This window comes from Lucilia sericata, unplaced genomic scaffold (genome assembly GCF_015586225.1).
Source record: "Lucilia sericata isolate MDLA Ls3-8-SP2 unplaced genomic scaffold, ASM1558622v1 Contig000018F_arrow, whole genome shotgun sequence".
NCBI lineage: Eukaryota > Metazoa > Arthropoda > Insecta > Diptera > Calliphoridae > Lucilia > Lucilia sericata.
The window spans coordinates 43,985-63,452 of NW_023994057.1; the positions used below are offsets into that span (position 1 = coordinate 43,985).

Below are 19,468 nucleotides of genomic sequence, written 5' to 3' on the forward strand. Positions count from 1 at the left end.
GTTCTTTTTTTTCTGTTCATTGTGGTGGTGGTCACGTGATTCAACTAATGAACAAATAGAAGTTCAAACATTCTAGTGGCTCATAGAAACAATGAAAAAACTGTATTGAATGAATTGAAAAAAAAAAAACAGATTGATATATCATGGAAGTCATACTTATGTAATTGAAGGTAATAAGTGCTAATGTTTGATTGATATTCCTATGATTTATTACGTTAGGTTTTTGCTTCAAAAAGTGATAAAATTGGTCAACAAAATCCGTGTTTTAGCTCTTTCTAGGAACTGCTATTTTTTAATCATTTAATTCTAATTTATTAATTGTCCTCAAATTGTTGTTTTAAATAGTAGTTTGTTTGCCATAATCATAAATTGATTTATAACTCTGCATTGAAAAAGTCTACTTTAAGTGTAAAAACTGAAAGAATAAATAATTTAAATAATAATAAATAATAATTTAAAAAAAGCCAACTGCAAAATGTGTTCTACATTTAAATTTTTTTTATAAGTTTCATTTAAATATTAAAAGTTTTTAAGTAAAACCACAAAATGCATTATAATTAAAAAGTAAAATTTTTGCATTTAAATTTTTTAACATAAAAAACTTTTACAAATTAATTTTTATTATTTATAAAGTTACAATAAAACTTAACAGATTTTCAAATACCAAATGGCGCCTAATAGACACCAAACTGGCTGATTCAGCAAAACATTAAAAGAAGAATAGTATAAATTATCTATAAAAAAGCAAAAAAAAAAAAAAAGAAGAGAAGAAAAATACGAGTCACATTCGCACACAGCTTGAATAAAATTTGGCAACAAAACGGAAGAATAAAAATTCAGGAGATACAGCACAGAAAATATAAAATGTAACTTTTTTGGATTATCTATTGAAATCATTATAAATCTGTAGTTGCCAAATAAAAACACACACACAAGTTCATTGACTTTAAAGAAAATGTAAGAAAATATTTTTACAATTTTGTAAAAATCTCTCTAAAAGTACTCATACGCATTTCCTAGTAATGCTCTTAAGCGAAAAAATAACTTAAAAAATAAAATTAAATATAAATCTATATAAACAATTTTATTAGTATAATAAAAGTCTTAAATAATAAAAAAAATATATATAAAATCATGACATCAACCTTCATAACAACCTCAAAGTCAGTCAATTATTATTTTATTTGATCAATATTCCTGCTACTGCTTTACCTTCTTAAATGATATACATATGTATTTACGATTTTAGTCTATTTTAGTTTTTTGTGCAATGACAGTTTTTTTGCTATAAACCTACATATTTTACATTAGGGTGGCTCAAACCAGCTAGAGTCAATTCAAAAGTTTAGCCTATAGACTAGTTTGACATATCAGACTACATAGACTTAAAAGTAAACTGGTCAATAGACTTGTCACAATATCAGTTAATAAAATAACAAATTTACTAGCCCATATACTGGAAAGTTATAGTTGATAGTTAATAAGTTACTCAATAAACTACTCGATAGATTAAAAAACTTAAAACTTTTATTTCCCAAGTCTAATTTAAACTCTGCTTAGGTTTACGATATTAAAAAAATACGTTTTTGCTTATTTTCCTTAATAACTCTTACAAAAATCATGAATTAGATTTTAAGTTAAGGTCTCACAAATATAAACATCAAAACTTAGTTATGGCATTTTTGAAATCATTGATAAACAGGTATATAACGACATGTTTAGATGTACATATGTGTATATCTTTTAGTATTTGTAATTTATTTTTTTAAATAATTAATTTAATTTTGTTCTAAATAAATATGATATTTAGAAGGTTAAAAATGGTTTATCCTTCTACTTTATACACAGGACAATTGAAAAGACCAGTGACAAAGAGGGAGAGATTATGGAAAGAGATAATGCATACACAATAATAATTCATTATGAACATTTTAAATGCACACACAATATGTATTAAATTGTGAGAACGCATTTGAATTTATCAGGTGAGTAGTTTAGTTTAACTAAGTGTGTGATACTAAATCATATATTTAAAAACAATTTGTCATTTGCAAATACATACATTAGGGTAAACAACAAATTAGAAATAGAATAATTTAAAACAGTCATAGATATTTTTTAAACCCAATGAATAAGTATATAGACCAGAAAACTGTAGAAATATAGAGTAATTATTTTAGTATAAGTCCCCTAGACTAACCATATACATTAGGCTTAATACGTTTGGAATTTAAGAAAATTATTACAACATTGTGATCACAGTACTTTCAATATCACAAAATTGGGAAACATTTTGTTTTGTTTGAAACTAAGCCTAACATTAACTCTAATTTCTAAGCTCGATTATTGGGATATAATTCACTCTAACAGGTTTATAAGGTAATAAACACATAATAATAACGTATACTAATGCAACACCCTAATCCCAAACTTGTATATAGTATATACATAGATAGACATTAACTTGATATTATAATTTTCATGGGAATATTGCAATGTTAGTATGAATTAGGATGGATTTTTATTTAAAATTACAGAAGGCCTTGTAAACTATTATTTAAAAATTTTTTGATAATGACAAAATAATTTTCTTTTTAAATGTTAAAACAAAACATATGCACACTTTAAGAAATGCCTGACAAATTACTAAGTATTATAAATCTAGTAAATTTTAGAAAACATGTGTAAATTGGACCACAATATGTTTATCGAAATAAAGTGCAACTCGAAAAAATATACATAAAAAATACGTTTCTGCCAGTTTTGCCCAAAGTCATGCACTTTTTTTATGGGTCCCTAAAGATTTGGAGCCTCCATGTCATTTTTACAAAAAGGTTATCATTTTCCCTGTCTCACATCTTGCAAACCGATGGGAATATTGATTTACTCTCTCAGGCAAAGTTGTAGCTCTTGTCATAAAGAAGAAAAATATAAAATTAAAAAATTATCTTAAAGATCAAAATCGCTAAAAACTTTAAAAAAATCGATTTCTTATGTGCGCTTGAAGGCGTTTCTAAATTAGGCGTATACTTATGATTTGTAATATCAATAAATCATTAGCACGTATACGTACAGGTATCGTTAATAAAAACAGTGCAATTTTACCGTGTAAAACTTTCCACTTGAAATTAATTTAGATTATGTTATTTAGAGAAACACTTGAAATATTTTTTAAAACTTAAAAAAATCGAATTTTTGAACGTTTTTTTTTTCGATTTTGAAGATGAAGTGTTTTTATGACAAAAGCTATAACTTTGCCTCAGCTATACAAAATTGGATGTGTGGATTCAAACGTATTTAGAGCGTGTAGAGAGGACAGTGAAACTCTGGAGCACCTTTTTACATTGTCAGGCTTTCGCCGAAATTAGATTCAAATATCTTGGGAGTGATGTTAATCTGGATATAACATCACTCAGAACACTGGTCGATAATGCATTCAGCATACTATATAAGGTTTTTGTTTTTTTCCCCAACAAACACTTTCCATGAAAAGGAGCGCACAACAGGCCCGATAGGAGTAGGAGTATTTCTTTGGATATAATATACATAAATAGTGTAAATTTATAGGGAAATTTATAAAAGTGTATATAATATAAGTTTATATGTATTTTCGCATAAATATTGTGATTTCAAATATATGTATTTTTACTTTCAACATTATATCAAATCAGTTGAAAACGTGAAAATAAATCTTCGTAATTTCTACTTATACTAAAATCAAAAAAAAGTCAATATACAAACTTTTAAGCTTGAAAAACAAAATATGGCATACGAAGCTTGTTTAAAATAAATTTTGTGTAAAAATTGTACAAATTTTGATTCAAAATCTCTTAACAAGTGATTGATGATAATATGGTGCAAAATTTCTATTGTTTTTCAAATATATGTAAATATATGTAATCTGCGAATGTATCGCAAGAATACACATTTTTTCGTTGTAGTAATAAAATAAAAGAACAATACAAAGCGTTTTATTTAGCTTGGTTTTTTGTTTTGTTTTAAACTTAACCTTTTTTAAGCGTTTTATTCCACAAAAATCAAAAACAAAAACAAGTGCAACAAAATTGTGATAATTGTTTTTTTGTTTAATATGAAAAAGCTTTATTTGGAAATTAAAATTTGAAATTCTTTTGGTTGTTTTTCAATTAAAATTGCAGTTGATTATTGTAAAATAATTTGTATTCCATATAAACAAAAATACTTCTCATATAAGTTTTCCTTCTGCTCGTAGGGATTCTGCAATTGTTGCTGTAGAGGATCATCTTTGTCTTTGGATTTGGGCGTATTACGGCGAGGGCGATTCATCATGGGATCATCCATTTGACGAGTGGCTTGGGCTCGAACTTGGGGTGGCGGGCCAGGAGTTTTCTTTTTCTCCTTTTTCTTCTTCTGTTGTTCGTAAAAGGCTGCATTTGCCGAAGCCACCGTAGCTTCTCGTTCCATCTGTTGCTGTTTTTTAGCAGCCAAAGCAGCTGTTTGAAATTGTATCAAATGGGAACTGCGACGACGAAGAGCCGAAGTGTAGGGTCCCCCATTACCGACCCCAAACAAACGTTTGATGCGTCTCTTGTTAATGAAACCCAAGCCAGAACTAATGGTAGAGCTGCCGCCCTCACTGCCGGCCACCATGCGGCTAAAGTTTGAATCTAAATCACATGAATGACTGCCGTTGAATGTGATGCCTCCAATGGTGCCGGCAGAATCGGCTCCGCATGGAAAGAGATATGTATTTAATGTACTTAAAGTTGTTGAAGTGTGCTGGCGTGTAAGATCACCCCCGCCGGCCCCGGTTCCATTGTTATTTTCATGATCACCACTCGGTGGTGGCAAAGAAGCGGTGGCTGCTGCTCCTAATGCAGCTGCCGTCGATGTGGTGTTGAGGGATACTGCTGCTGCAGTTGATCCAGTGGCAGTATGCGAGGCTGTTGTGGTAAGACTAGCGGCAGTGTTTGTATCATACGAGTGTGGATTAACATAAATGTGGTTGTTGTTGTTATTGTAGACATAGTCGCGTGCTAATTGAGGTGGTTGTGCTTGTTGTTGTAGCTGCTGATGTTGTTGATGATTATTGTTGGTTAAATTCAAGTGCAAGTTGACTTGATTCACATAATGGGCGACATTGTGATGAGTTGTTAAATTATTGCCATTATTATTGTTATTGTTGTTGTTTGCATTATTATTTTGTAGATCTGGTGGTAATCTAGGGGTTTCACGTACTTGCGGAGGCGGTGGTTGTTGTGGTGGTGGAGCAGGTGCAGCCACAGCATGTGGTGGTGCTGGCGTTATTGGTTGTATGGGTAAAGGTGGTAATACGGGTCTTTGTTGTTGCTGCTGCAGCTGCTGTGGTCTTGGTTGGTTATTGTTTTGCAATTGTCTTCGTTCTGAGTTCGCATTGCTGCGATCACTTGAGGTGCCACAGCAATCACACGAACCTGAATCATGAGAACCCGCCATTTTCAAATATTATTTTTATTATTCTTTGTGTAGATAATTCAGAATTGGAAAAAAGCAACTTATGATATGGCTTTTTAATTATAAATTTCTAATTTAATTGTATTTGTTTATTACAAAAATTGGTGTGTTTTAAAAATTTAAGGCTGTTTGTTTCCTCTGAATATTTCGAAATTTTTCGGCTAATTTTGTGCAGAGGACAATGTGAAAGCTTAAAGCTTAGTTTGAAGACATTTATATTTGAGCGTTGGTTTAAAATATTTTATTTTTGTATTGATTAAATTTAGTTTAATATTTTTTTTTAATATGCTTGTTTGTTACAAAATCACAAATTACTTTCACTTTGATTTTTAAATATAATTTTTTTGATATATTGTGGTTTGTTTTTTATTAACATTCAGTTTAATTTAAAAATGTATTTGTAAAAGCTTAAATGTTGTTTTATAATTTGCTTTAGATTTGTATTCAATTAGTTGCATTTTGAGTTTATTTAGGTGAAACCATGGGGAGGGTGTTTGATATTAATTTTTTTAAACAAAAATATATGTTGCATTGATTTGAGCAATTATTAAAATAGTTTAATTCCGTTGTTTTTTTTTTTTCTATAATTTTAAGCCACTTTTGTATCACAGCATTATAATTTATTTAATCAAATTTATAACATTTAAAGTTTCACTGATTTTTTTCGTATCAGTAAATATTTCTATAACTTTAGTTTTAAATAAAGCAACAGTTACGACACAGTTTTAATTCTAAATTTTAAAAAGGAAAAAAGAGTATATAGTCTATAATCAGCGCGTTTAAAAAAAATTAACAAAATAATTTTACTAAGCAACTAAGCATTAAAATGTTATTATTATATTTTATTTTTTAATTTAATTGCATTAACTTTAACAAGTTATTATCCTTTTATAATTATTTAAAAGTTGTAGTATATTTTTAGGCGTTGTCACATTTTTTTCTTTTGCTGTTTTAAAAACAAACTTTCACTATATTTTTTTTTTGCTTTCTTTACTTATTTTGTTTTTTAACTTTTGGAGAGATAAAAATTTTGTTTTTTTCCCATGGACAACAACAATATATATTTGTTTGTTATATTATAAAGCAACTTGCGCACAATTTAAACATCAGCTGCAGGATTGAATAAAATACTAGACATATACTGCAACGGCTGCTGCATTTCAAATTTTATAACTTCATTTCATTTTTAACACTGATTTAACACATATTTTCTCACTTTGCCTAGGAATTGAAGTAGAAATTTTTTTGATAAAATATAAATGATTTCTGTGCAGATTTGCATTTATTTCCACACTCGTATGATATTATTTTTCTCCTTAATTTATAATTTTATTTCGTTTTCGTATTTGAGTTTGTTGTTTTTCCATTTACATTTTATTAGAGAATTTACGTGATTTTTAGTTTAAAATAGTTTATTAATTATTCAATTCCATTATTTATATTATTTTTAGTTCCGCTTAAATTATTCACTAATTCTCTTCGTTTGGCAAACAACAAATAAAATTTGCTAACTTTACTTAACTCGAAATAACCAACAATCTGCAGAAAAAATACAATTCTTTTTTCGGTTTTTAGCTTTCTATTCTGTTTTTCGGTGTGTTGTCCTGTGTTCACATTTTTCCACTACATGTTTCCGTAGTTGTTATTGTTTTTGTTATTTTATCGGCATTGTTATTGTTGTAGTTCCTGTATAGTAATAGTCTCGTGTGTTGTGACTTTAACACACATACACACACACCAGCTCTCACGACAGAATCGTTTTTGTATAGACTTTAACTAACACACAGTCATACAGAAACAGAAATCAGAGGGTAGTAGTCCTTCAAACAGTAGAGGAAGGTGTGTACACGATACGATAGCAATTGCGAAAACTGCGAGTAAGAAACCACTGTTTTTCGACTTGTAAGTTCTTTTTCTTTTCGCTATTATAGGATTTTTTGGTATTAAACTCTATACTAAACTTACACATAAATTCAAGGCATACAAGTCTCGTGTTTTTCATTTCCATGTTTTTTCTTACAGTTTTTGTAAGCAACAAAAAAATCAAAGGTTTTCATGTTCGCTGGGTTTCGTTTATTTTGTCCTTTGATTCTTCGTAAATCCCATGTCGCCATACAACAAAAAATAAACTCAAACACTCACACACACACATACTGTCAATTGTCGTTTAACTCCCATCGAACTCATACCAATTTCATACGAATCATTTAACCTCTCCATCTGACACAAGCAAAACAAAAAACGAAAAAGCATTCTGAAACAAAATTGCTTTCACTTCCTGCTATTATTAGTGGTATTATTATTTTCTTTCTTTATTTTATGTCATCCTCTTGTTTTATTTATTTGCTACTCTTTCTATTTCATTTCATTAGTTTCGTCGTTATGTCACAGCTGCTAAATACTCTCATTCTCGTGTTCACTAAATAATAATTTATTTCTCGTGCGAGTACTTGTGAGTACTTTTTTTGTACATTTGGCTAGTATTTACCAGGCTCTCAGATTTGTTGTATAAGTGTGTCAGTACGACGGTATACTGACTCGCTCGAAGTATTCATACAAAAGTTGTTGTACTACAAACATTTAGTATATTTGTAGGGAAAATAAAGATAGAGAGAAGTGTTGTTAAATACCTTTTTGTTGCGTTTGTTTTTCATATTTTTTGTTTTTGCACTCATATCATCAATCGACATCGTCAAGTGCACGAGGTCAAAATTGTAACAACAACCACAACAAAGATAATTGTTGGTGTTTATTTTTTATTTTATTTTTAACTATAAAACTGAGAATGAAATGATAATGACAATTATCTAAAATTGCTGACATAGACAATTTCTTGGTAGCGATTAAAAACGGTAAATTTGAAAATGTAAATGTAGCACTGTTAAAAACTAACCTACAGTAATAATGAAAATAATATTGACTAGCATACTATTTGCGAAATTTAACAGATTTACTTGATATTAAAATAGTTAAAAAACGACAAACTGGAAAAACAAAATACAAGTAATGTTGACTGTTAGTTTACTCATACAGAATAAGGACTATTATTAAAATTTAATCCAATTAAATTAGCAAAACTTTAATCAAAATTTATTACTTTTTATAATGTATGTATGTATATACACCAACTTATTTGTGTCAAGGACATGTTTGTATTTTAGTAAAATGAAATACAAAATATAATTACTGTAAAGGCCCTGGTATATTAAAGACCTGTAATTTGCTTCAACCTTATTAACAAAAACCTATTAAAGGAAATGTGTGCAATAACACACAAATTCTCCACACACTACCACTATGAACAACTAATTTTATGTACCCGAAGCAACGATCAAACATGGAACTTCAAAAAACCTAAGGTCATAGACGCCATAAAGTCCTTGGAAATAATCGTACAACCAAAAATAAAAAAATACAAAATTTGCAAAGAGTACAATAACAGCAACAAAAAAATCATTAAAATCAAAGAAACAAACAAAAATGTATTAAAACACATGGCGCCAAAAATAAAACAAAAGTGGTAGAAAAAAACACTCACATTCGTTACAGCAGTGTTTATACATGTACATTTCCAGCGCAAACTGAAAACCATTAACGCTTTACCCAAAAATAAACAGTTACATAAATATTTGTATATTTAAGAAAAAGGAAAAACGAAAAGAACAAACACACAGTGGCAACTATTGAAACGAGCCAAAACTAACGTCCGCACAAATCTGCAATTAGCTCAGTTTCCGAATATTGGAAAAAATTTAATTCTTGTTAGTTAGAATGTATTATTCGTTCAAACTCAAAACGTAAATTTATTAATATTGTTTTCTTTTAATAAGAGTTTTCAAATTTTAATCATAAATCTTGTGCGTAATAAAAGGTAAACAGGTTTTTGTTGTTTTAGTCGAAATGCAGGTACAATCATATGAGCTTTCACTGTTTAAACAAAGCAAAAAAAAATCATTATGACACTTTCATATTTAAAGGAAGTTTAGCAATACACGAAAATTAGTAATCAACAATTATTTTTACAACAAAAACATTTTCTTATTTAATATACATATTTTGTTTTTCAAACAAGATAGAAATCAAAAAAGCAAATAGCGAAATAAAATCAAAGTAAAATGTTAAAGTTGACGAATTTCTTGTTCACAAAATACTAAAACAATAATATATTTTAAAGGAATAATGTATATATTAAAAATATGTTAATAAAACAGCTATTTATCAAAACTCAGAAAATTCAATATTTATTACACTGTATTATTCAAATTTAAACAAAATTTTATTGTTAACTTTTGCTGTTAGACAGTTATACATTAGAATGTCCCGAGGAACAGACGTTTTAAAAATATTATGTTGGGATCTATTCCAACCGATGCATATTCATTTACTGAACAAGAGAAAAATAAAAATATATTTATGTTCTTCAAATGTTCTTTAGTTCCCTCCCAGCGAAATCCTGACCTTAATATAATTTGTGAAAAAATATCTCCATTTGTTTTTGTAATGGATCCTAAAAATTTCATAATTTTGAGGTAATTGCGGGAAAAATAATTTGAAATTATTTTTGGATCACACAATGATTTTTAATGGGTTGACGAGGCATATTATTTTCGCTTTTTATGAAAATATCTGACAAAATGTTCGTAATTTTTATCTTATACAGAAAAAAAAATAATTTAAATAAAATTGTTTGGCATTAGGTCTGGTTTTTTTATTTAGATTATTTTTGAATTATGACACTTATAATGCATTTAAAGTCGGTTTGCTGATCAGGATAAGCTCAAAATGACGGAATTTTTGACACAAATTGCCGACAATTTTTTAAATATATTGTACTGAAAGCAGGATTTTCAATCGCTAGTAGGTAACTGAGACCCTTTGAAAAAAATATTGTTTTATTTTTCTTCTATTTAGTGCATTTATTAATGCAGCGAATTTATTAATGAAGCGAAATATTAATTGTGTAATTTATACTGACCCCCCTCATTGTATAAAACGAAACTTTCGTTAACGTAAAATATTTGTATGAAGAATACTGGGAAATTTTTGAAAATTTGAATTTTTTCCATACAATTTTGAACGTTTGTCATTTCGTTTTATAAAATAAGACCCTAAATTATATTATTGTCATTGTTTCTACTATTAATACTTCAAAAACCCAATTCACTTTGGAAAAAAATATGTTTTTGTTGAAAAACCTTTTAAAACTTTATAAAATAAATAAACTTTTAATTATACCTAAAATATGTATATGTGTGTTTTGATTAAATCTAAAAAGATCAAAACAAAATTTAAAAGTTGAAAAAATAGCTATCATCATTTTTTCCAGTGTACGAATAGTCGTGCCTACTTTCAAGTTCTCGTGAATATAGTAAGAGTATTTTTATATTATTTTGTCTGACTGTTTTTGTTGCCATAATATTTGCAAATATTAAACTACGAGTAACAAATTGAATGAAAAAAATTGATCAATAAACCTTTTGTTTAAGCCACAAACTAATATTATAATATACAATATGAATTTCTTGTTTTTTCCCTGTTCGTTTAAATATTTTCCTTCAATATTATATGTGTGCTGAAGGTTAAACATATTAGGGTGCTGACGAAATGCATACAAAATTGCATTGAGCAGAAATACAGTTACGGTCAAAATAATAGCAAAACTGCGCATTTTTGAAAGTTTACAGCTCAAGAAAAGTAATATGCTTGAAAACAAGCATGTGCCAACAGTATTAGATTATGTCAAAACGCATTTAGTAGTATACCGACGTGAAAAGAAAGATAGATATCTGAAACAAAATTAATCAATAATTACGAATTTTTAATCTCCAGTCAGTTACCAGAATTACGTGAATTAAGTGCAACAAAATTCTAATAATAACACAGTGACACACGAACAAATATAACCATATACGGACCCCAATACATGATGAAAGACCAAATAAAGTTCCATGTCTCCTAGTTTCAAAAAACTTATATACAAGATCAGAATCGCGTATACTTAATATTTGTAATATCCATAAAACAATAACACGTATACGTACAGGTGTCGTTAATGAAAGCAGTGAAATTTTACAATGTAAAACTTTCAATTTGAAATGAAAAAGTCTTTCTGATTTTATATGATTACAATTTTTGTTTTTTCCGAACCATTTACGTGATATGAACAATTTACATGATATGAGCTTTTTCAAAAATAACACCAAGGCCCAACATCTTTGGGGCCCATAAAAAATTGCATATCTTTCGGCAAAACTGGAAAACACGGGTCTTTCGTTTGGTTTTTTATGGTTTAGTGGTTTCTGTATATGGTTATATTTCCATGACTTAAAAAATTACACACAGTGTAATCTTAGTTCAGAACAAGACTACTAAAATTACCAGAAATATTTTAAAACACTTTTTATTCTTTTAACATCTGAAAACAAGTGACGCTAATATTTTGACGTTTTTAGAAAATCTTATTTACATATTTTTTATGAATGTGAATTTAAATGCTTCCGTTCTTTCTTTCATACATTTTTTAGGATATTTCTGAATATTATAAACCAATACATAAATACATACAAACACCACTTTAGAATAACATACTTTTTATACCCTTCACCTTCGTGAGAAGGGTATATATAAGTTTGTCATTCCGTTTGTAATTTCTATAATATAATTTTCCGATCCCATAAAGTATATATATTCTGGATCCTTATAGGTAGCGGAGTTGATTAAGCTATGTCCGTCTGTCTGTCCGTCTCTCTGTCTGTCCGTCTGTGTGTTTGTTGAAATCAGTTTTTAGAGAGATCCGAATCTTCAATAATTCTGTTAGACATGCTTTCGAGAAGATCGCTATTTAAAATCAGCAAAATCGGTCCATAAATACCGGAGATATGAGCAAAAATCCGAGACAACCTCTGAAAAATTCATAAAAAAGACAATTTTTTTCATGCTTTGATATAAGCAACAACAACAACACTGCTTATTCATTGAGTATTTCGTTTCATATGTTTGGATGGCTGTGTGTTTCATTGCCTTGTGTATATTGTTTTTGTTTCTTGGTGCATTCAGTTTCGTATGTTTGGATGTCTGTTGGTTGCATTGCGTTGTGTATTTTGTTTTTGCTTTTTTTTGAGTATTTTGTTTCGGATGTTTCATTGTCTTGTGTATATTATTTTTGTTTTTTGGTGTATTCAGTTTCGTATGTTTGGATGTCTGTTGGTTTCATTGCGTTGTGTATTTTGTTTTTGTTTTTTTGTGTATTTCGTTTCGTATGTTTGGATGTCTGTTGGTTTTACTGCCTTGTGTATTTGTTTTTTTTTTGTGTGTTTATTTCGTTTAGCGTTGTTGTTGTTCGTATAATAATGATATAAACGGGAAAATGAAGTAAATTAAAATTTTTTAGAATTGACATTTTTTTAAATATATTGTGGTGAAGGGTATATAAGATTCGGCACAGCCGAATATAGCCCTCTTACTTGTTTTAAATAATTTGAAAATCACTATTATTTTGACAGCAGCTGTGTGTACATACATATACATAGATACATATAAAGTATGAATATAAAAAGAAACATTGAAATATGGGTTTAAATGAAAGAAAAAACTTAGATTTCAATATTTAATAAAGAATATTGAAGCACACTCACGGCCAGACTAGTTGACAACACAATATAACTTTTCATAAGATATTAAAAACACAAAAACTCGTACAACGCAGTGTTATCAAAAACAAATTACTGCTGCCGAATTTTAACCTAATCAGCTTGAAAATGAAACACGTCATACTAACAAACAATTAATATAACACTATAGATTTAACAAATTACCAATCAAATATTTACATTAAACGTATCTTTCAATAATACTTTACTTTTCCTTAAGAAGAAGAATTCAAATATTTGGCCATTAGCAAAATTTTAGCTTATATTATAAAAAAGTACTTTCTACGAGAATGAAAAATGGAAAAATATATTACATATACATTATGCAAACTATTTGTATAATGATGTTGTATGTATTCTATACTCTGTTTAAAAGAAAAATATTTATGAAATTTATTCACAACACGTTCAACTTCCCATACTTTACTTTTACGAAATCCATGTGGAGCATAATAATTGGTATGATTTGTTTTTATAACTTTAGAAGTTATCGTTGTACGGATATATAGAAATTGTATAGAGAAATTTTAAACCCACATCGAAATATTCCTCAAGTAATGCCAAAATCATGTTTCTGTTGATGCGAATGCCAGTTTAGCGAAAGCGAATAAAAAATTTTATTTTTTGCGAATGCGAAAGCGAATGCTTTTTAATTAATTTAACAGTCATTTTCTGGCTAAACTAGAGGCGCTAAGACAAAAAGGAAGAAAACCTGTGATCACTTTAATTTCCCAACAAAAACCGAATTTTTGAGTGAAAACATATAAGTCCATTTTCTGGCTGAACTGGAGGCGCTAGGGCCAAAAGAAAGAAAATCTGTGATCACTTTAAAAACCACCAAACACCGAATCTATGAGTGGAAACATAAAAGTCCATTTTCTGGCTAAACTAGAGCCGCTAGGGGAAAAAAAAAATCTGTAATCACTATCATTTATCGTCAAAAATCGATTTTTTGAGTGAAAACATTAAAGTTAATTTTCTGGCTAAACTAGAGGCGCTAGGACAAAAAGAAAGAAAATCTGTGATCACATTAATTTCCCACCAAAAACCGAATTTTTGAATGAAAACATAAAACTCCATTTTCTGGCTAAACTAGAGGAGCCAGGACAAAAAGAAAAACATAAAAGTCCTTTTTTGGCTAAACTAAAGGCGCTAGGGCCAAAAGAAAGAAAATCTGTGTTCACATTAAAAACCACCAAAAACGGAATCTATGAGTGAAAACATAAAAGTCCATCTTCTGGTTGAAGTAGAGGCGGTAGGACAAAAAGAAAGAAAATCTGTGATCACATTAATTTCCCACCAAAAACCGAATTTTTGAGTGTAAACATAAAAGTCCAATTTCTGGCTAAACTAAAGGCGCTAGGGCAAAAATAAAGAAAATCTGTAATCACTTTAATTTTCCACCAAAACCCGAATTTTTGAGTGAAAACATAAAAGTCCATTTTCTCTGCGCTAAGGCCAAAAGAAAGGAAATCTGTGTTCACTATCATTTATCGTCAAAAATCGATTTTTTGAGTGAAAACATACAAGTCCATTTTCTGGCTAAACTAAAGGCGCTAGGACAAAAAGAAAGAAAATCTGTGATCACATTAATTTCCCATCAAAACCGAATTTTTGAATGAAAACACAAGAGTCCATTTTCTGGCTAAACTAGAGGCGTTAGGACAAAAAGAAAATCTGTGATCACATTAATTTCCCACCAAAACCCGAATCTTTGATTGAAAACATAAAAGTCCATTTTCTGGCTAAACTAGAGGCTAGGACAAAAAAAAAAGGAAATTTGTGATCACTATCATTTATTGTCAAAAATCGATTTTTTGAGTGAAAACATAAAAGTCCATTTTCTGGCTAAAATAAAGGCGCTAGGGCAAAAAGAAAGAAAATCTGTGATCATTTTAATTTCCCACCAAAACCCGAAAAGAAAGGAAATCTGTAATCACTATCATTTATAGTCAAAAATCAATTTTTTTGAGCGAAAACATAAAAGTACATTTTCTGGCTAAACGGGAGGCGCTAGGACAAAAAGAAAGAAAATCTGTAATCACTTTAATTTTCCACCAAAACCCGAATTTTCTAGTGAAAACATAAAAGTCCATTTTCTGGTCAAACTAAAGACGCTAGGGCGAAAAGAAAGAAAATCTGTGATCACATTAATTTCCCACCAAAAACCGAATTTTTAAATGAAAACATAAAAGTCCATTTTCTGGCTAAACTAAATGCGCTAGGACAAAAAGAAAGAAAATCTGCGATCACTTTCATTTACCACCAAAAACCGAATTTTTGAGTGAGAACATAAAAGTCCATTTTCTGGCTAAACTAAAGGCGCTAGGACAAAAAGAAAGAAAATATATGATCACGTAAATTTCCCACCAAAAACCGAATTTTTGAGTGAAAACATAAAAGTCCATTTTCTGGTTAAGCTAGAGGCGCTAGGGCAAAAAGAAAGGAAATCTGTGATCACTTTAAAAAACACCAAAATCCGAATCATTAAGGGATAACATAAAAGTCCATTTTCCATTTTCATAAAAGTGCATTTTTTGGATAAACTGAAAGAAAGAAAGCCTATGATCACTGTGATCACTCATTTTAATATGGTTATGTATTGGAATTTAAAGACGTTCTTATGAAGAGTTCAAAAGATTACTTAATTGTGTTATTTTTTCTTGTCCCCACAGATCTGTTTCTTGTTATTACAATAGGTCCCAAAAGAGATGTCTTCATAACTATTGATAAAATATTAGATCATCTGTGATCTTACAAATTGCAATGCGATAGGTTCCAATATCTAAGCTAATCGGGTGACCAAAAACAGCTCCCAATTAAATTAATTGGCTATAAAACAGAAAATTAGGAGCTTTGCTGCGGAATTTTAGAAAGCTAAAAGAGGTTTAAACTTCTATTTATATGAAAGCTTTTAACGTCCATAAATGAGTTATTAATATTAGTATCCCTTTGAAAATCGACATGAATCAGTTTTATATTAACTTATATTGAATTGAGATAAAGTTCAACATAAAAGATAAATAATGAAATAGCTATATTGAATAAAAACATTAAATATACATACTGATAACTGATCGTTTTTGTTATTATTTTTGCAATTTCAATAATTTTAACGCAATTTTGTGGTTTAGTGTAGAATGTATGGTCTCTAATAAGTATTTAGCAAGATATTAGTTAATGATTTAAAGCTTATCTTAAATAATTAAGCAATGGACAACAAGTGTTGGTCCCGCACAGTCTTCTTAATTAAAATGGAATGGAATAGCTTTAAAAACACGTATAATGGGTCATGTTCTACCGCTCAATTTTAATAGAAATATTATGATTTATGATATCGAATAACTCTTGCTATATTTAGAATGGCATACTTATATTGATCAAAATATATTGTTTTTTGTAGCATACTTTTAGGCTAGCCGTAATACCTCTTAGTAATTATTGTTTTGTGAACACTTAAAAACCAAATAGTTACATCATTTTATAACCATCTTGCATAACAAACTCTTTCTGTCTGTAGTAGGTTCATTCCATTTGTAAATCCATTTTGTTTTTCATTTTTATCACCATACAAAATGAAAGGCAGCAGTTTTAAAAATATAATAAAAGACAAATAAATTAAAAGAAAAATAAAACACATGTTACATCAATTAGACGGTAATTGCAACGAATTAAGTTGTCTTTCGTATGGTGTCACAATTAAACGCACCTTTTCTTTTTATGCCTCATTTCAGCCGGCGAACGAACATTCTGTGCACTATGCATATCTGCACCTCTTAAAAGGAAAACTCACAATATATATGAAGTTTTATACGTTTTTTTTATAAAATTCTTGCACTTTAGAACTTTTAGAATTTTTATGCACCAAATAACTTTTTTAAAAAACATATATGGAAGACATTTTTTGTATATTATTTTTTTTTTATTTTTTATCAATTCAAATATTTTATTGTCGCCTTTAATACATAATTACATTAAAATATTTAATATTTTTGTATTTTTCTTAGTAATTTCTAACGTAAAATACTTAAGACTTTATGCATAGACAATTATGAATTCCAAACTAGACATTAGAATTAGAAAGAAATGTTGAAAGCATGTCAAAAATACTAAAAAAAGAAATAAAGAAAAACGGAAAAGTGAAAACCGAATACTGGCAGAACCAAACCATGTTGAGCAATATATTTTAATTTAATTTTAATGTATCGACCTCTTGCTACCCAATGGTATTGTCACTCACTCAATTGCTAATTTTCTATAACGATGCGTATGTTTGTGATTGTGTTTGCAACGAGTTGAGTTGTAAACCTTGGCTTTGAACACACGTCAAAGAAGGTAAAATAAAATAAGAAAAATAGAAACAATTAAGATAGTCGGCAGAATTATTGCTTTCACAAACAAACTAAAAAACTTACAATACCTTCTTAAGGGTATTGGACAGCAACAGCGTTAATGATGATAATTAAAACTGTTTGAAAATATCGGAAAGAAATGACAATCAATTATTGTAAATCGATTATATGTATAAGACAACAGAAACATTGCTTATTTGTATGTAAAGTTTAAATGATAATGATGTCCACTTATTTCTAAAAGATCAGACCTTTTTCACTTAAAAGAAAGATTTAAGAAACCGATCGCCAATTTTTTTGCGTACTTAAAACAAAAATGCTGATTAAAATACACACAATAAAAATTTAAAACAAAAAGCACACGTCTTGAAAACAATTCATTAATTAATTACTTGATTGCTAAAACAATCAAAGCATAAAACGGAAATTTTAAATTATTTTAATGTTTGTGTTTTAATTTTCTTTTAATTATTTTACACATTTGTTTTTTCTCTGCCCAAGTAAACAACACAAAATTTCCATAAGCTTAAAGATACTCAACAAGGAAAACCTATAAGCATTCGCTGGTTTTTAATGATTTAAAAATATTTATTTAGCAGAATTACGCAGGGAGGGGGCTAAATAGATTGTTTAACATACTGTTTTAATGTCCAGCAATGTTAATGATTTCTTTTGTAGTTCTATTTTAGATTCTAATTTATTTAAGTACATTAAAATACACAAATATGTATGTATGTGCGTTGAAATGAAAAGCGTGAGTGAAAAGTGTTGCAAATTATAAGAGAAACAGTATTTGTATTTGGTAGCATGTTCCATGAAAGGATGACACCACGTAACTAACATGTTTTTCCAAACATGAGATAATAATTGTGAATATGAATAACATTATTTCATGTTCAAAACTAGTATACGGGCATGGCCGATCAAATAACACTCTACACAAGTGAGTATGATAAAAATGTGGATTATTTGTTCAAAAATAAAGCTTAATTCCGAAAAATTTTAATTTGTTGAAAAAAAATGATTTTCTGAAAGAGGGGTTATACGGGGGCAAGGGTGAATATAGATCTTTCCTTATAAATATTGTTAGAGAGATTTACTTTTACATTATAATTATTAATGCACAATTTTACCATCATACTAGTGTTTGTAAGTGAATTATTAACCTTCAAGTCGTTATATGAAGGGGATAAGTTGTACCTATTTTTGTAGGTATACTAGAATATTTAATATACATAATTATGAGTTTAAGAGCCCTATTTGAGGGGTACGGTTATATGGGGGCTAGGTGAAATAATGGACCGATTTCAACCATTTTCTAAGGTTTCGTCCTTGAGAAAAGTATGTGCCAAGTTTCATCAGATTATCTTAAAAATTGTGACCTGTAACGTGCGTATAAGGTTTACATGGACACAGACAGACAGATGGACATAACTTAATCGACTAATAAAGTGATTTTGAACCAATTGGAACACTTTAAGATGGGTGTATGACCAATATATACAAATGACCAATATAACAAAACTACATAAACACATGTTGTATGTTGTTGTTGTTTTCAACTTCTTGTGTATAAATTAAACATATAACATAAAGCTCAATGTTTATATTGTCTTTTGCTATGTAATGAGTTTAAGAATTTTGCTCTATTATTTATGGATCGATTTTGCTTAATACTAAACTTTTCGAAAGCATACATAGCTGGAGCAAACATTTCTGTAAGATTTGTTATATGGGGGTTAATGATAGTTATGAACCGAAACTCCCAAAATTTGGTGGAGAGATTTTCGTTATCTTGGTTCGATGTACTTCATACTTTACTACATAATTTTTAGGTAAACAAAACTAACATGTGGAAAATTTTATTAAAATTAATGCATAATAAATTGGCATGGCTAGTTGAAATCGTTGACCAATACTAAATAAGTAAGAGTGCTACATTCTTATATACCCTTCTCCATAGTGATAAATTTAAGATTTTTTTTAATTTTTTCT

The 19,468-nt window shown here is 28.9% G+C and overlaps 1 protein-coding gene across 1 annotated transcript; it reads right to left on the bottom strand.

Moving 5' to 3' along the window:
• Window positions 1–4,136: 4,136 nt before the first annotated feature.
• Window positions 4,137–7,992, bottom strand: LOC119607327 (CAR1 transcription factor). Its single transcript, XM_037961195.1, has 2 exons — window positions 6,569–7,992; window positions 4,137–6,203 (listed from the first exon to the last, which is right to left on the bottom strand). The coding sequence occupies exon 2, from the start codon at window positions 5,452–5,454 to the stop codon at window positions 4,162–4,164; it is 1,293 nt and encodes a 430-aa protein (XP_037817123.1). The 5' UTR covers window positions 5,455–6,203; window positions 6,569–7,992; the 3' UTR covers window positions 4,137–4,161.
• Window positions 7,993–19,468: the final 11,476 nt, after the last annotated feature.